Source organism: Uranotaenia lowii, chromosome 3, assembly GCF_029784155.1.
Source record: "Uranotaenia lowii strain MFRU-FL chromosome 3, ASM2978415v1, whole genome shotgun sequence".
Taxonomy (NCBI): domain Eukaryota; kingdom Metazoa; phylum Arthropoda; class Insecta; order Diptera; family Culicidae; genus Uranotaenia; species Uranotaenia lowii.
This window is the reverse complement of record NC_073693.1, coordinates 360481698-360495551: the sequence shown is the minus strand read 5'-3', so window position 1 is coordinate 360495551 and position 13854 is coordinate 360481698. Positions and strand designations below refer to the sequence as shown.

Genomic DNA, 13854 nt, shown 5'->3' with positions numbered 1-13854 from the left:
ATAAATAGCATTGATCTTTAAAAAACGAAACAAATTTGTAGTTATTCCGATTCGACTTATATTTCCATACACAGTAAATTATTTTTTTTGCTGGAAATTAGCAAAATTTTGCTGGTTTTTGCCCCGTTGACTTTCCAGCAAAATTTCCTGCAATATGAATTGCTGGAAAAATCAGCAAACATTAATGCTGGATTCTAGCAATTCGAATTGCTGGAAATCAGAAATCCAGATTTCTGGAAACCAGCTATTTCTTTCAGAATATTCGGCAGTATTTTGTATTAAATTTATATTTCAATTCGAAATTAAATATTCAATACTGGATGGGCTATGACAAGAAATAAATAACCATTATTTTCTTCCATTTTTTATTTATGTAATTGTTCCCAGAACCGCATGTTATTTTAATGTACAAAAACCGGGCCTGGGGTGGCAGCTTTGTGCCGAAGTGTTAATCATCCGCCACCTGAAATAGAGTTTTGATTAGTATCTTTCATGAAATAACTACTTATCTATCAAAAACTCACCCTTGACTTGATAACTGATTGCTATAATATAGAAGAAAATAGGAACAATTGTGTTAATCTTATCAAAGTTCGTGAAATAAAGTCTCACCTTGCTTCAGCGTAGACTTCAATTTGACAACTCGATTGCTGATTCTCCAGAAAACTAGATCAATTGCTGGAAAGTCCAGCAATTTGAAAACCGATTGCTGATTTAGAGTTCTGTGGATAATTGACTTGTGTAATTTTAAATGTGTGCGGCCCGCCGAGAAGATTTTCAATAAAAAAAAAAATGGCCCATTGGTTCAAAAGGTTGCTCACCCCTGCCATAGAGGGTTGTCTGCACAGAAAAAATCGATCCCGACAGATTTTTCCAGACCAATTTTTCAAGACCAATTTGCGTACTAATTCAAGCATAGCCATACAAGATACAAATTCTTACCAACAGAATATCATCAAATATCATCTCTTTTGAACAAATGTGGTGTAATGTATGACCCGCTTTAGAAAGAATTGAAAAAAAAACTTTCTTATATACCTCAACATACACTCACAGATCGAACTCTACTCCAAAAATGACATCTTTGGGGTGTTGAAAAATTGGCACAAGATGGTGTGCCAAATTGGCTGTGCATTGCAACCGTTGGGTTAGATGATCTAGCGCAACCGCATTGCTTCTGAAAGAAACAATATAAACATTTTCAAGTCTCTCCATATTCCATCACAAAACAAAGTCGATCTTTCCAAATATTTGAATTTTTATAAGACATGTTTAGAGAGAATCTTACGGACACTGTCTGTCAGTGGCAGGTTTTTTAAGGTAACTAAAATTGAAGTTATAGAATGAATTTGGCTTATGAAGACCATTGGTTCGATATCTCGATTTCATTTTGCATTCAGCATACAATTTCGGCTAATGTTAATTTGAGACGTCTCAAACACCCAAAAATTCGCTCAGAATGCATTGGCAAGCTCATAGAACTCTAGAAACAGGTTATCTGAAGCCATCGAAGTAAATTTGAGATTTGGGGCTCAAAGAACGAGTATGAGTATGAACGAGAACCATTTTAACACACTTCAAAGCAAGTAAAGTGCAGTATAATGTGAGGTGCTTTGTTCATTACAGACACCGATAGTCTGTAAGAAAGGAATAATGACAGCAGACTCAAAAATCAGCATTTTGAAAATACTTTTAGACAAATATTCGAAGTTGTAAAATAATTTTAAGTCACCTTTCGAAGAATTCAACGGTGTATTTCTTAGACCTCTGCTTGTTTTCTCTATCGTGCTGAACCGCTAAGGTTTTTAGCCATATGCTTCTAATTCGTGTTCCTGGTTCATTTTTAAACGTATTTTCAAACAATTTTGCTTTCAAAAGGATCCTTCCTAGAGGTTTTTAGCTTGAAGTTTACGAATCGCGCTCTAAAAAGAATAAACAAATAATAAAACCCTTTTGACCATAATTTGAGCCATTTTTAGACATAATTTTTTCACCAGTCGTTAGTATATCAAAAATACAACAATTTCTCAAAATATTTTGAGTTGATATTCCTTATGTGAAAAAAATACAGGAATTTGAAAATTTTCACGGCAATTGCGTACTTTATTTCGTTCAGTACTGTACTTTTAAGTGGAAATATTGCGTGCATATGATTTATGATTCCATAACCTTTTCTCAACCTAGATTTCAAACAAAAAGTTTAACAAGGGTCGATGCCTAAGTCAATCATCATAAACATGCCTACACTCCTACACACCATCTAAGTTCTAGCAATTATTCTTCAAAGGAAAGAAACATAAACCTTCCAACGACTCGGGGTCACCTGTCCGGGTTTATGTCGACTGCTAACCTAATTTTCCGCCCAAGACTTTGCGCAATCCCATACGCAATAATCCGCCATAAACGCATCCATCTCACCGTAGATGAAAGATCTCAACCGGAGAAAGCGACGAACCTTTGTTGATGATCTGCTCAATAAACGACGTAATCTTACGCAATATTTAGGAAGCTATTTATTACCTACTTCCAACAAATAGCCGCGCAAAAGCCGCAGTCAAAAGAAATATAGATTAGGCCACATTTAGTGATTAAGCAATCTCTTCACTCTTGAAAAGGAAACCGGATTTCTCCGGGCCTCCGTGCATTTTGTTTTGTTTCTCAGCTCAATATTGGTCGGAGCGAGAAAGCGTGTTAATTTGAGCGTAGCATTTCTTTGGAAACGAATTTTTAATTACACGCGTTTTGTTCAGACCGGGCACGATACGATGATGGTGTATGCTCACGCAAACTTCACACTTAAGGTCGATTAATGCCGCCACTTTTCTTCAGTCGGTGGAATTTCAAGTTGGCTTTTTTTTTTCTCTTTTACGTGTTTCCCATATCGTTCCGCTGCACATTGCAGTGAAAATTTGTGACACTTACCTTATTACAACTGTTTTTTTCTTCTTTTTTTCTATACGACAGAATGTCCACTGTGATGCTCCCCTTGTGGACTCGGCCGCCCTTCCCCTGGAACATCGGGCCGTCTATGGGCCGCCAGCACCATCACCAGTATATGGTACGCCTGGTTTGTTGAGTGGCGGCGGCGGCGGCGGAGGCGGAAGTAGCAGCGGTGGAAGCGATGATCCCTGGCCGCTGTCCGGCTCCAACGACAGTCCCCAGATCAAGCACCTGCAGGTGCAATGCGAGAAAACGCACATGCGTGTCAATATCGAATTCGATCGACCCTTCTACGGAATGATCTTCTCGAAGGGATTCTACAGTGATCCGCACTGCGTGCACCTGAAACCGGGCACCGGACACCTGAGCGCCACCTTCGAGATCTTCCTCAATAGCTGTGGCATGAGCAGCTCGGCCAACCATAATGCAGCCAATTTCGGGGCGCCGACGCCCTCCGGAAGCTACGTCGAAAATACCATCATCATCCAGTACGATCCGTACGTGCAGGAAGTGTGGGATCAGGTAAGCTCGTCGTAATGATGGGGCAATCATTGTCCATGATCTCTGGATTCGATATGTGTTGGTTAAAATACTTTGTTTTAAATGTTTGACAAAGTCTCTTAAACTAATAAATCAACGTCAGTTGAGATTGTTGAACAGTTTTAATTTTGCAACACTAACATTTATTTACAAAATAGTATTGCAAACTTAGTGCAATGAAGTCTATCCTTTGTGTTTACTAGGCTAACAACAAAATATCAATTTCACTGCACTAATAAAACCTTAACTGAAGGAAGTTCCAAGAATGACATAAACGTCAAAAAAAATCAAAAATACAAAGTTTAAAACACAGAATAAAAGCATTGCAAATCTAAAAAATGGAAAAAAAATACAAAAAATTATTACAATTCCAAGAAAAACAAAATTAGAAAAAACCTAAAAATTGACATAAAAAATTAAAAATTAAAAATGGCATAACAAAATTTAATTATACTTTACAGAAAAGAAATCATAAAATTTACTAAAATATAACAAAAATCAAAATTAAAGGAAATTTACCATTCAGTACCGATGGATGTTTCTAATTAAATATGCTTGTAATTAAAATCAGAGAGAGTTTGTCTTGTTTTGGTTAGTAAAAACATGAACATATGAAAAAGGCTCAAAATCGCTTTTAGTTGAATGAAAAAGAAAAAAACGGAAATAACACTTTGAAAAAATACACTAAAATAAAATTTTTAATGCACGGAAAATCGCGTCAAAAAACACGAATAAGAGACAACGAATAATCTAGTCCACGGATAATCGAGTTCGACCTGTAGTTAAAGTTTTATTTAGGTTCCAAAAATTGTGTGCTTATCTTTTTCAGTTCTTTACACGTTATTATAAACAGTAATAAATCATGTGAATTCTAAGTTCACTTTTGGCTGAAATAACGGTACTCGAGAGAAATAACGACCATTTCTTGTAAGTACTTAATTTATATTTCTGAACAAACATGAAAAGTTAATTAATATCCATGAAAATTTTTGTGCGTTCTAAGTGACTTACAAAATTCGAAAATCATTTTAAACTACCGTTTGAATTTCTAATGAACTTCTAACGAACTTTTTAGTTCGAAGCAGAACTTCAAAAGACATTTTTAGTTCCACACGGAACCTCTAACAAACTTTTTAGTTCCATGCGGAACTTATATGGAATTTAGGTGATGTTCGAGTTGTGTCGAAATTTTTCATATGAATTTTCAAAAGGAGGATGAGGGAGAAACGTTAAAAATGTGAAAGTTATTTAGGAAATGTATATTTATCAGCACTATTTAGCTCATTAATTAAAATTACATTCACAATTTAAATTGAAATTTAAAAGTTTCTACATATTCCACACCAGTAGGAAAATAGAGATTTCGATTCCGACTCTTCCAATTTGCCTCTTCGATGAAAGCAACTCTCACAGCAACAACAACGACACATCCACCACCTAGAACATGCAGGTTATTGAGACGGGAAATTCATCGATAAGCACGGTGGAAATGTGGGCCGATTGAACTCTCATTTTTCCAATGTTAAATACAGAGAATTTTCTGCATTGAAAAGCGTGCAGTTCTGATGATTTTCTTAAATTTTAATTCCTGGTTTCAGCCAAATAACCTAAAACGTACAAAAATGTGATAAGTGGAAAAACAAAATCAAAAATAAATTAAGTGGAAACAGATTATAACTACCTCCTGTTGCATTTATTCCTGCAGCTCTTTAAAATTGGATTGTTACGGAAATAGCAGCGACTTGTTGACGGCCCACATATTTGAGTTTATTCCTTTTTTGAGCTGCAATTAGCTTAGTTTAGCTTAACTTTGTTGACTTTTGTATTCCTTTTTTGAACTGCTATTTTAGAAAAAAAAAACTTTATGCAATGGGACACAAATGTCACAAAAAAAATAAAAATTCCGTTCGCACACTTACGTTTAATTGATTATTCAAACGGTTATCGTCAACGCATGGTGTGCGAAATTGAAGGCAACGATAGTTTCTTTCCCCCGTGGCCCATAGTACAAAGGTTGAGTGCTCAGCTTTCATCTCGCAGGTTGAGGTTCAAATCTCCATGCAGGAATTTTTTTATATTAAGTGTAAATCTTGTTGAAAACAGAAAAAAAAAATAAAAAAGATTTAAAGGTATGTCAGAATGCAAAGCCAGAAACGGTTAGAACGCTTTTTTATCGCTAGATTTTTTTTATTCTGAGTTTCACTTGGAAGCTGAGTAGCCTTCTACACAGCTTTGCTATGGAATTTGAAAGTATCGATAAGAATTTAAAAATTTCAGGTGAGTTAAACGCTATAGAGCCTTCAATCAGGACTAAGTAAGCTTCTAAGAGACCATTCTATAGAACTTTTGGTTACTTGAGAATTGTGTCCAAATCTTATTAAAATAAAGCATAAACTTTAAAATTATATTTTTCAAGGATTCTACGCGTGTCGAGTTAAAATTACAACAAATATGAAAAAATTACAAAAATTGCATACAAACAAACATAAAAAACGTACTTACGTTACGTTACTTCACAAAAATAACATAATTGACAGAATAAATTTGATAAAAAGACAAAAAAAAAGAAAATAATCAGACATAAATTGAGAAAATTGAAAAAATCACAACACTAACAAAACTTGAAGAAATCTCAAAAACGGCAATAGTGAGTGACTAAATTAACAAAAATAAAAACATTGGAAAATTGACAAAATCTACGAAATTACCAAAACCACAAAATTTTCAAAAATAACAAACATGGCAAGAATACGAGGACCATAAAAATAAAATCACATCAATAACACTATTGTAAAAATAACAAAACTCTCAAAATATACAAAAATACCAAGCAAAACTTAAAACAAATTCAATCCGCAAAACTGATGCTCTCCTTTTTTGAAAGATGAATAACTGCGCCGGCCACGTCCTTTTAGTCAATGGGGAAAAATGAAAGAATGTTAGTATGATACTCTTCAGGTTCAACTAGCAACCTCTTGCTCCTGCATACTGCAAAAAGAATTTCGAAATAGTAAGAACCAGAGATTTTTCTTTTTTCTTCTTTTCCTGGGATTTTCATCCTGTGCGGATGATTCATCCCTCAAAACCAGCGATAAGTTAGTATGATCAGCTATGGAAACCGTTTGTACGTCTGCACGTCTGCGAATGTATATTCAACTATCCAAGGAAGGGGTTGTATTAGTTCATGAAAGGTAGAGATCAGGATCCATTTTGGTAAATGGTACGATCATGTTTTTCCTACAGCTCCTATGCTCCAAAACATTCCCTAAGGAAACTCCTATCCCTGTGAGCAGGGTTGCCAACATTTTTTTTTTTCCAAAAATAATAGACTTGTGAAATAAAATCAGGATACGTCAAAATAACGGAAATTACGCTTAAAGTGATAACCTTTTTTTGGTCGTTTTTTCACTTCATTTTTACTTCAGAAATGGTCTAATTAAGTTCCATATTCCATATTCCGCATTCGCAAAAATTAGGAAAAATCAGGCTTATTTTCCAAAATCAGGGAAATCCAATTGCTTATCAGGTTGTCAGGGGAGCCTCGAAAAATCAGGCAAATCCTGGCACATTGGCATCTCTGCCTGTGAGGCATTCGATAACATTCAATAAATATATAAAGAGTAAAGTATTAAATGAAAATTATTTCAACCATGATTCCTGTTTAAACAAAACAATGCAATAGGGCTTTCCGGGTTGAAGACAAAAAATAACTTTAATGAAATGTATTTTTTTATAATATTCACGTAATTTTTATAACCGATTTTCATGATTATAGACTGTTCCAGAAATTATAAGCACACTTTTAATATAATAAAAAAAATTGTTTTATTAAATTTTATTTATTTTATTTGGCACACTGTATCATTGTTTGTGTCCTACCCAACACTGTACACTTATTTGATGAAAATCTTTAATCATAAGCAAGACTTCGCACTTTTCCTCGAACATGACTCATAAGCTTCTGCACAGTTGCATTAGCCACCATTATCATCACTTTTGGCCAATCCTTTTTTAATTTTCCAATGTCATCAGCTGGTAGCTGGTATTTTCGTAGCTTTGCTTTGGTCAAAGCCCAAAAATTTTCGATTTGCCGTGTCTCAGGGCAATTTGGCGGATTCATGTTTTCCGGCACAAAACAGACCTTTTGGATTTTTTACCACCCTAGTGTGTCTTCGGCGTAATGACATGATGTCAAATCGAGAAAAATATGACGGGTTCATCATGCTGCTTCTGGAGGCACTCCTTGATATAGTTGTGGGTATCGTTTTGGGGATATCCTTATCCTTGCGTACAGTGAAGTATTGTGGCCCAGGAAAGGGTATTATAGTCCAATTTCACATACGTTTCATCGTCCATCATAATGCACCCAGAGCATTGCAAAATATTGAGTCAGACAGTTTCCGGGCTCTCGGTTTGACAGAAGCGGCTTGAGGTTTTAACTGGTTCCGGTACGTCTTGAGCGCAAGTCGTTCTTTAGCACGCATCGCGTTGGACGTCGAAGTCTGCAACTTTTCTCGCCATATCCCGAACGGAAGCCGATGGTTTCTGTTTGTAGGCATCAGTGACCTTTTTGTCGATAGCAGGACTTCCAGGACCAGATTTTCGACCACTCCTCGGTTCATCTTCAAATGTACAATGTTCACCATATTTTTTAATAGCTGTCAGTACCGCTCCGACGCTCACGTCCTCTTCTTTGCAAAATTTCTCAATAAGATTCCACTCACTGTACACCACTTGTGTACGATACTTTTTCTCTTCTCTGGAGTAAGACCATGCATTTTGGAGTTTAACCACAAACTAATTGTTTTTTTTATTTGTTTGATGGTACAGAAAGGATGCAGCTAAAAGAAGTCGAAAAAAAAAATTCAATTCAAAATGACCGTTAATATTAGGTGTGCTTATAATTTCTAACAGTCTATATAATCAATTTGTAAAAAAAACAAAAAAAAACAAAAAAAAAACATATTTAAAGGAATTTTAAAGAGTTTTCAAGAATAACACAGCCATGTAAGTCTGCATTTCAAAACGCAAATTGTTGATTCAAGTGATGGGTAAATAGCCTTAATCACTCCCTCATAATCCAATACAATATGCATATTGAAATTTAGTAGAAAAGTATAAAACACTCTTTACGAAACCAGTATTTGTAGATAATCCTTCTCAGTTACTTATAATAAGTCAATCGTTGGAGAATAACTTCATTATGCTATATTTTCAAAGCAATAATTATCAACTCTATTTTTTTTTTTTTTTTGAGATGGCAAAAAAACCAATCAATGAACCTTTTAACTATCGATTTTGACAAAGCTTAAGGTCCCCTGTATAATGGATTAAATGTCCTTTAATAAAGAACAAAGCTCCCCTATCAAAGATTTTGAATAAAGCTTCTTCTCTCGTTTTCAACTGCTTTTCATCTCTTCTAACCTTCTAACCGTCTGCAATTTCGAAATCTTAAAAGCTTCCGACTAAAAAAACATACTTTTCACCGCGCAAGGTTCACTCGTGGGGAGAATCATGCTTGGTGATCTGCTTTGAAATGATGGGATCAATTCTATCTGACCTGACTGCACCACCTGAAAGTAGTTGATCTATTTGGAAAAAAATCTACTCGCTCATTTTCAACATCTATTCATGTCTTCCAACTTTCTAACTGGCTAAAAATTTTCATAATCTTGAAATGTTCTTACTGTTAAAATTAATTAACAAACATAACAAACGATGATAAAACCATCATATAATGTTTCTAGTTTAATAGAAATAAACGTTCAATTCCAGATTAAGTCAAAATCATAATGAATAAAAACAAAAGGTTGAGAGACCCTTTTCTAACATCTGTTTCAATTTTAGGCTCGTAAGCTCCGGTGCACCTGGTACGATTTCTACGAGAAGGCCGTCACGTTCCGTCCGTTCCAAGTTGATATGCTGCACGCCGTCACTGCCAACTTCTTGGGAGATAACCTCCAATGCTGGATGCAAATCCAGGTCGGAAAGGGACCGTGGGCTTCCGAGGTATCGGGTATTGTGAAGATCGGTCAAACCATGACCATGGTGCTGGCCATCAAGGATGACGAGAACAAGTTCGATATGTTGGTGCGAAACTGTGTCGCTCACGACGGAAAACGTGCCCCAATTCAACTGGTCGACCAACATGGATGCGTCGTGCGACCCAAGATTATGAGCAAGTTCCAGAAGATCAAGAATTTCGGACCGTCAGCGTCGGTCGTGTCGTTCGCATACTTCCAGGCCTTCAAGTTCCCGGATTCGATGAATGTCCACTTCCAGTGTGTGATTCAGGTTTGCCGATACAATTGCCCAGAGCCCAAGTGTGGAAATGATTACGGTCTTCCGGGACTTTCCGGTAATACCCTGTCTGGAGAATATGGAGCCCCTGGAGCTCTAAGTGGAGAATATGGACCACCAGCTCTGCCTGAATACGGAGTTCCTCCAGCGTACCCAGATCCTCGTCACCCATCTGATTCAACTGGTGCTTTCTCGGAAAATCAGGACAGTGTTGTTCCACCACCACAAGCACAAACTTCGGGATCTTCAGCGGAACGCAAAGAAGACCAGAACGTATCGGACGCAGCACAATCGAACCCGAACCAGAATGCCATCAACAATGAAATCCACGATCTACCCCCACCACCACAGCCTGGTCAATCGTATGTGACGGTCACCAAGCGAAAGGACGAAATGGTCAACGATGGCAACCTGGTCAGCTTGGGTGGTCGACCACGTTCCGTCGAAGGTCTCGATGATCTGCGGGGAGCTCGCCGACGACGCGACACCATGACCGTTGTCGTCAAGCCACGAATCTACAAACGTGATGCCCAGGAAATGACCGACGTCAACACCGAACGAGTCATCCAGGTCGTGGCACCGGGAGACGTTAACTTCGCACTGAACAGTGCTGCCAGCAACGAAACCGTAGTGATCCAGTCGCAGCGAACCGTCGATCCCGAAACGATCTGCATGTCGGTGCCGAGTTTTGTCGGTGGTTTGGTAATGCTCCTCTTGGTTCTTGCCGTAGCCTCTCTCGTGGCGGCATTCCTTTTCGTCCGGGTGAGACACTTCGATCGTAAAGGTACGGCACCGACCTTCGTGTCGCAGTTCCTCAAGGTCAACTAACTCCTACCCTGCTAAAACCGATGTTTTCTGGTCTCGTTTTTTTTTTGTTTATTTTTTTCGTAGCTAACCACATGCCACTGTCCAGGTAAAAGTAGGGTCCCGGTACTGACACCCAACACTTTCATCCTAGCATCCATCTTTTTCCTCCAGCAGCTCACACGTGTTCCTGGTGGCACAGTAAAAAAAAGTAAACAGGCAACTGGCTCCGAAATCCTTCCCGCCACCGCTGCTAATCTGCACCACGTTCGCAATGCATGTGGAAGCTTTGCTAATTCTGGTTAACGATATTTGTTAGTTGCTTTTGTTTCAGTTCTTTTTTGTTCTAATTTTACTCAAACAGTGGCATTCTTGTGTGGCGCCCAATCCACTAAGACTACGGCAGCGGGAAATGCTTTCAGTTCCGTGTGGTGGCGTTCAACAACGGTTAAACATTTTCTCACGCGATTTGAACAACGGATGTCACTAGAGTCAAACAAGGTCCAGGAAAGAATTTAAAAAAAAACCAAAATCTCGTTTCAGCACACGCTAGTGACATCTTTGTTCGACTGGCGGCGGTATGGTTCAGGCGGAGCATGGACGGACCCAATGGACCAGCTAACCAAATTCTCATCTTCTCACACACACACGCTAAGTTTCACTAACGAGACCGGAAACTTTCCTAACCTAACATTTACCTACCTTGCTTATAGGACTTCCTACTTCAACTAATCCTCCTAAGTAGTTTGAGTAGCTTATCTTTGGCAGTATTCTTTGCACTTTACATCGATCTTGGTTCCAACAATACAGCCACAATCGAAAAGTGGCGTGAACACCTGGATAAGTTCCTTCTTAAATACTACCGAGGGGACTCATCTAAAACGTGAACTACCCTCGGTTTCGTTCCTCTCTTTCTAAAATATTCTTTAAAAAAAAAACTTTGCAACGAGCGAATAACCCAAAACGAACATCGAAATGACTAAGTAGGTTACGAAGCGAAATCAACGATTTTCACATCCGTCACTATGTTGTAGTATTTTTTTTTTCGTATAGCTTATAGTAGCTAGATCTGGAAACCCGCCGTCCGGATCTATGACGAGTATCTTTGAATCTAAAGAACACTATATTTATTTGTTTAAATTATGACTTCCAGTGTACCTTTCCCCGAGCAAAACTTCCCACAAAACATAACTCGCTAACAACCACTCCTCGATACTCCCCAAGTACTAACTAAAACCGGAAACAACTACTAATCCTAACAACTTAACCATTATATGTCACAACCAATCGACGAACATCCGAAGCGCAGTGTCAGTAGTAGGAACAAGCGCGATCAGCGAGCCCAGCCTAGTAGCAAGGTCCTCGTGGCAAAAGTAGGTGACGAACCTCGATCGAGCTGGGACGCACGTGTATTTATTATGTAGCTTGCGGCAAAATCAACCAATTTAGTTTTAACGTGTAGAAGCAGAATCAGCAGTGTAGCATTGTAGGAACGCGAATCTTTTTTTTTTTGTTTTAGCTTTCTCGCAGCAGGAAATCTATAATCCCCCTTTTTTAAACTATTACTATCGCGCGCAATTAGAAATGTACTAAAGAGTAAAATTTTGTATAAAGGAAGAATGGAAGAAACGGCACCAACTAGTCTAGTCGCCAGATTTTCCCTCCAGTTTTAGTGTTCTGTTATTTTCTTTTTTTTTTAGTTAACACAAAGCTCCACAATTCACAATTCCACCTTTCAAACCCAACAAATGAAAGTTTCTACAATCAATAAAGCAGTATTTACAGTAAAACGTTAGGTAAACGCATTTTCCGGGTTCAATTAAAGCGAAAGACAAAATCTGTTCCAACAAAAACTTCAGCCTAGTGCGCTAGATCAGGCCGAAATAAATATTGATTTTTAAGAAGCGGAAGTTAGTATTATACATAAAAAAACAAATTCAAGTACCGGTTTAATTTCAGGAGAGCAAATCTTAAGGAAAAAAACTAAGGCGAACTTAAAAATATGGAATCTAGGGCAGGTGTTGATGAATCTGATGAACTTAGGGTACATGCGTAGTTGAAAAAAAAATCGGAACAAACAATAATACAAGCTTAAGCTGCAACAAAGACAAAACACTTGATGAGAAAGTAAAAAAAGAGAAAAAAGGTCATCAAAACGAGAATATCTTTGTAAATATTTATTTAATATAAACTAGTTAACTAATAAAGGATAAATATGTGTAAAGCAGAGTAATTATCCATTAAAGCATGATGACATCCTTAAAAAGTCCATAAACCTGTAAAGGTTTTCTACAGAATCCCGGAAAATTTGAGATCAGCTTCGAAATCCGAAATAGTAGTTCCATAAGACAGTTGAAAATTGATTGATAGACAGTAATCTATCATAAAAGTAATGCACATTCCGTTGAAATGTTTTGTGGGTTTTCTCCAGGCCAAAAGGGAATGTTAGAAATTCGGAATGGGTTCACACAAGCAAAAAATGCACCCAATGCCAATGTTATCTTCATTAATGGGATCAACTGTCATCATTAGAGACACAGAAAACATGAAATCGTATCTGAAATCATAATTTTAGTCGTTTACAATGGTGTTGTGAATCGCAATTCAAACTGCATACTGAAAAAATCGTATAAAATGTCGTTTGAAGTCAGTTTAACTTGGATATGACAGAAAATTCATTTTGTTTGTGAATTTGTAACTTTTGGAATGATTCTATTCCTGCGCGAACTTCAAGTCGTCTTCATTCTCTCTGCAACCAGCAGTGCATCTAGATGGCTAAAAATCAGATGGGAATTGAGTAATATTGACCAATAAGAGAATTGGAAAATATTGTCGCTTGCAGGCAACAATTTGAAGGTTATGAGAGCAAAATCTTACGCTCTCTTGAATTTTTCCGTTCGGTACGAATAAGGTGCCGTATAACGCCCAACTAGTGTAGTTTTCGTCCTTTAGAAAGAAATGAAATTTATGTATGTACATATATTGCCTCCACTTTGGTAGGTAAATGCTGTTTTTTCAACTTTCATACGATCATTCTATAATAGATATGGTACGTATATCAAAACAGCTTAAGAATATAGCTACAAAAATGTTTGCTGGGGAGCAGTAACCCCAACAAACATTTTGACTGAACGAAAGCTGAGTTAAAGCATGTTTGCTGCTTCAGCTTAATGGTAGGACAAAAGCAAACTGGAGCGCTATTTCAGCATTTAAAGTGCTTTAAGTGCAGCCAATGAGAGAAGTTGAAGAGTTTTTTTTTTTCAAACACTA

The 13854-nt window shown here is 37.3% G+C and overlaps 1 protein-coding gene across 11 annotated transcripts in view; it reads left to right on the top strand.

The window, feature by feature from the left end:
- The window catches only part of LOC129754402 (uncharacterized), a 66919-nt gene extending 54111 nt beyond the window's left edge, over window positions 1-12808 (top strand). For 5 of the 11 annotated variants that reach the window (XM_055750457.1, XM_055750452.1, XM_055750454.1 and 2 more), the window contains 4 exons: window positions 2965-3462; window positions 9328-10564; window positions 10672-10693; window positions 10759-12808. In XM_055750457.1, the coding sequence (XP_055606432.1) occupies window positions 2965-3462; window positions 9328-10564; window positions 10672-10693; window positions 10759-10789 (1788 nt within the window). In that variant the 3' untranslated portion in view covers window positions 10790-12808. Of the gene's footprint in view, window positions 1-2964; window positions 3463-9327 lie in introns of all 11 variants that reach the window. The other 6 variants (XM_055750458.1, XM_055750462.1, XM_055750461.1 and 3 more) reach the window with 6 other exon arrangements.
- Window positions 12809-13854: the final 1046 nt, after the last annotated feature.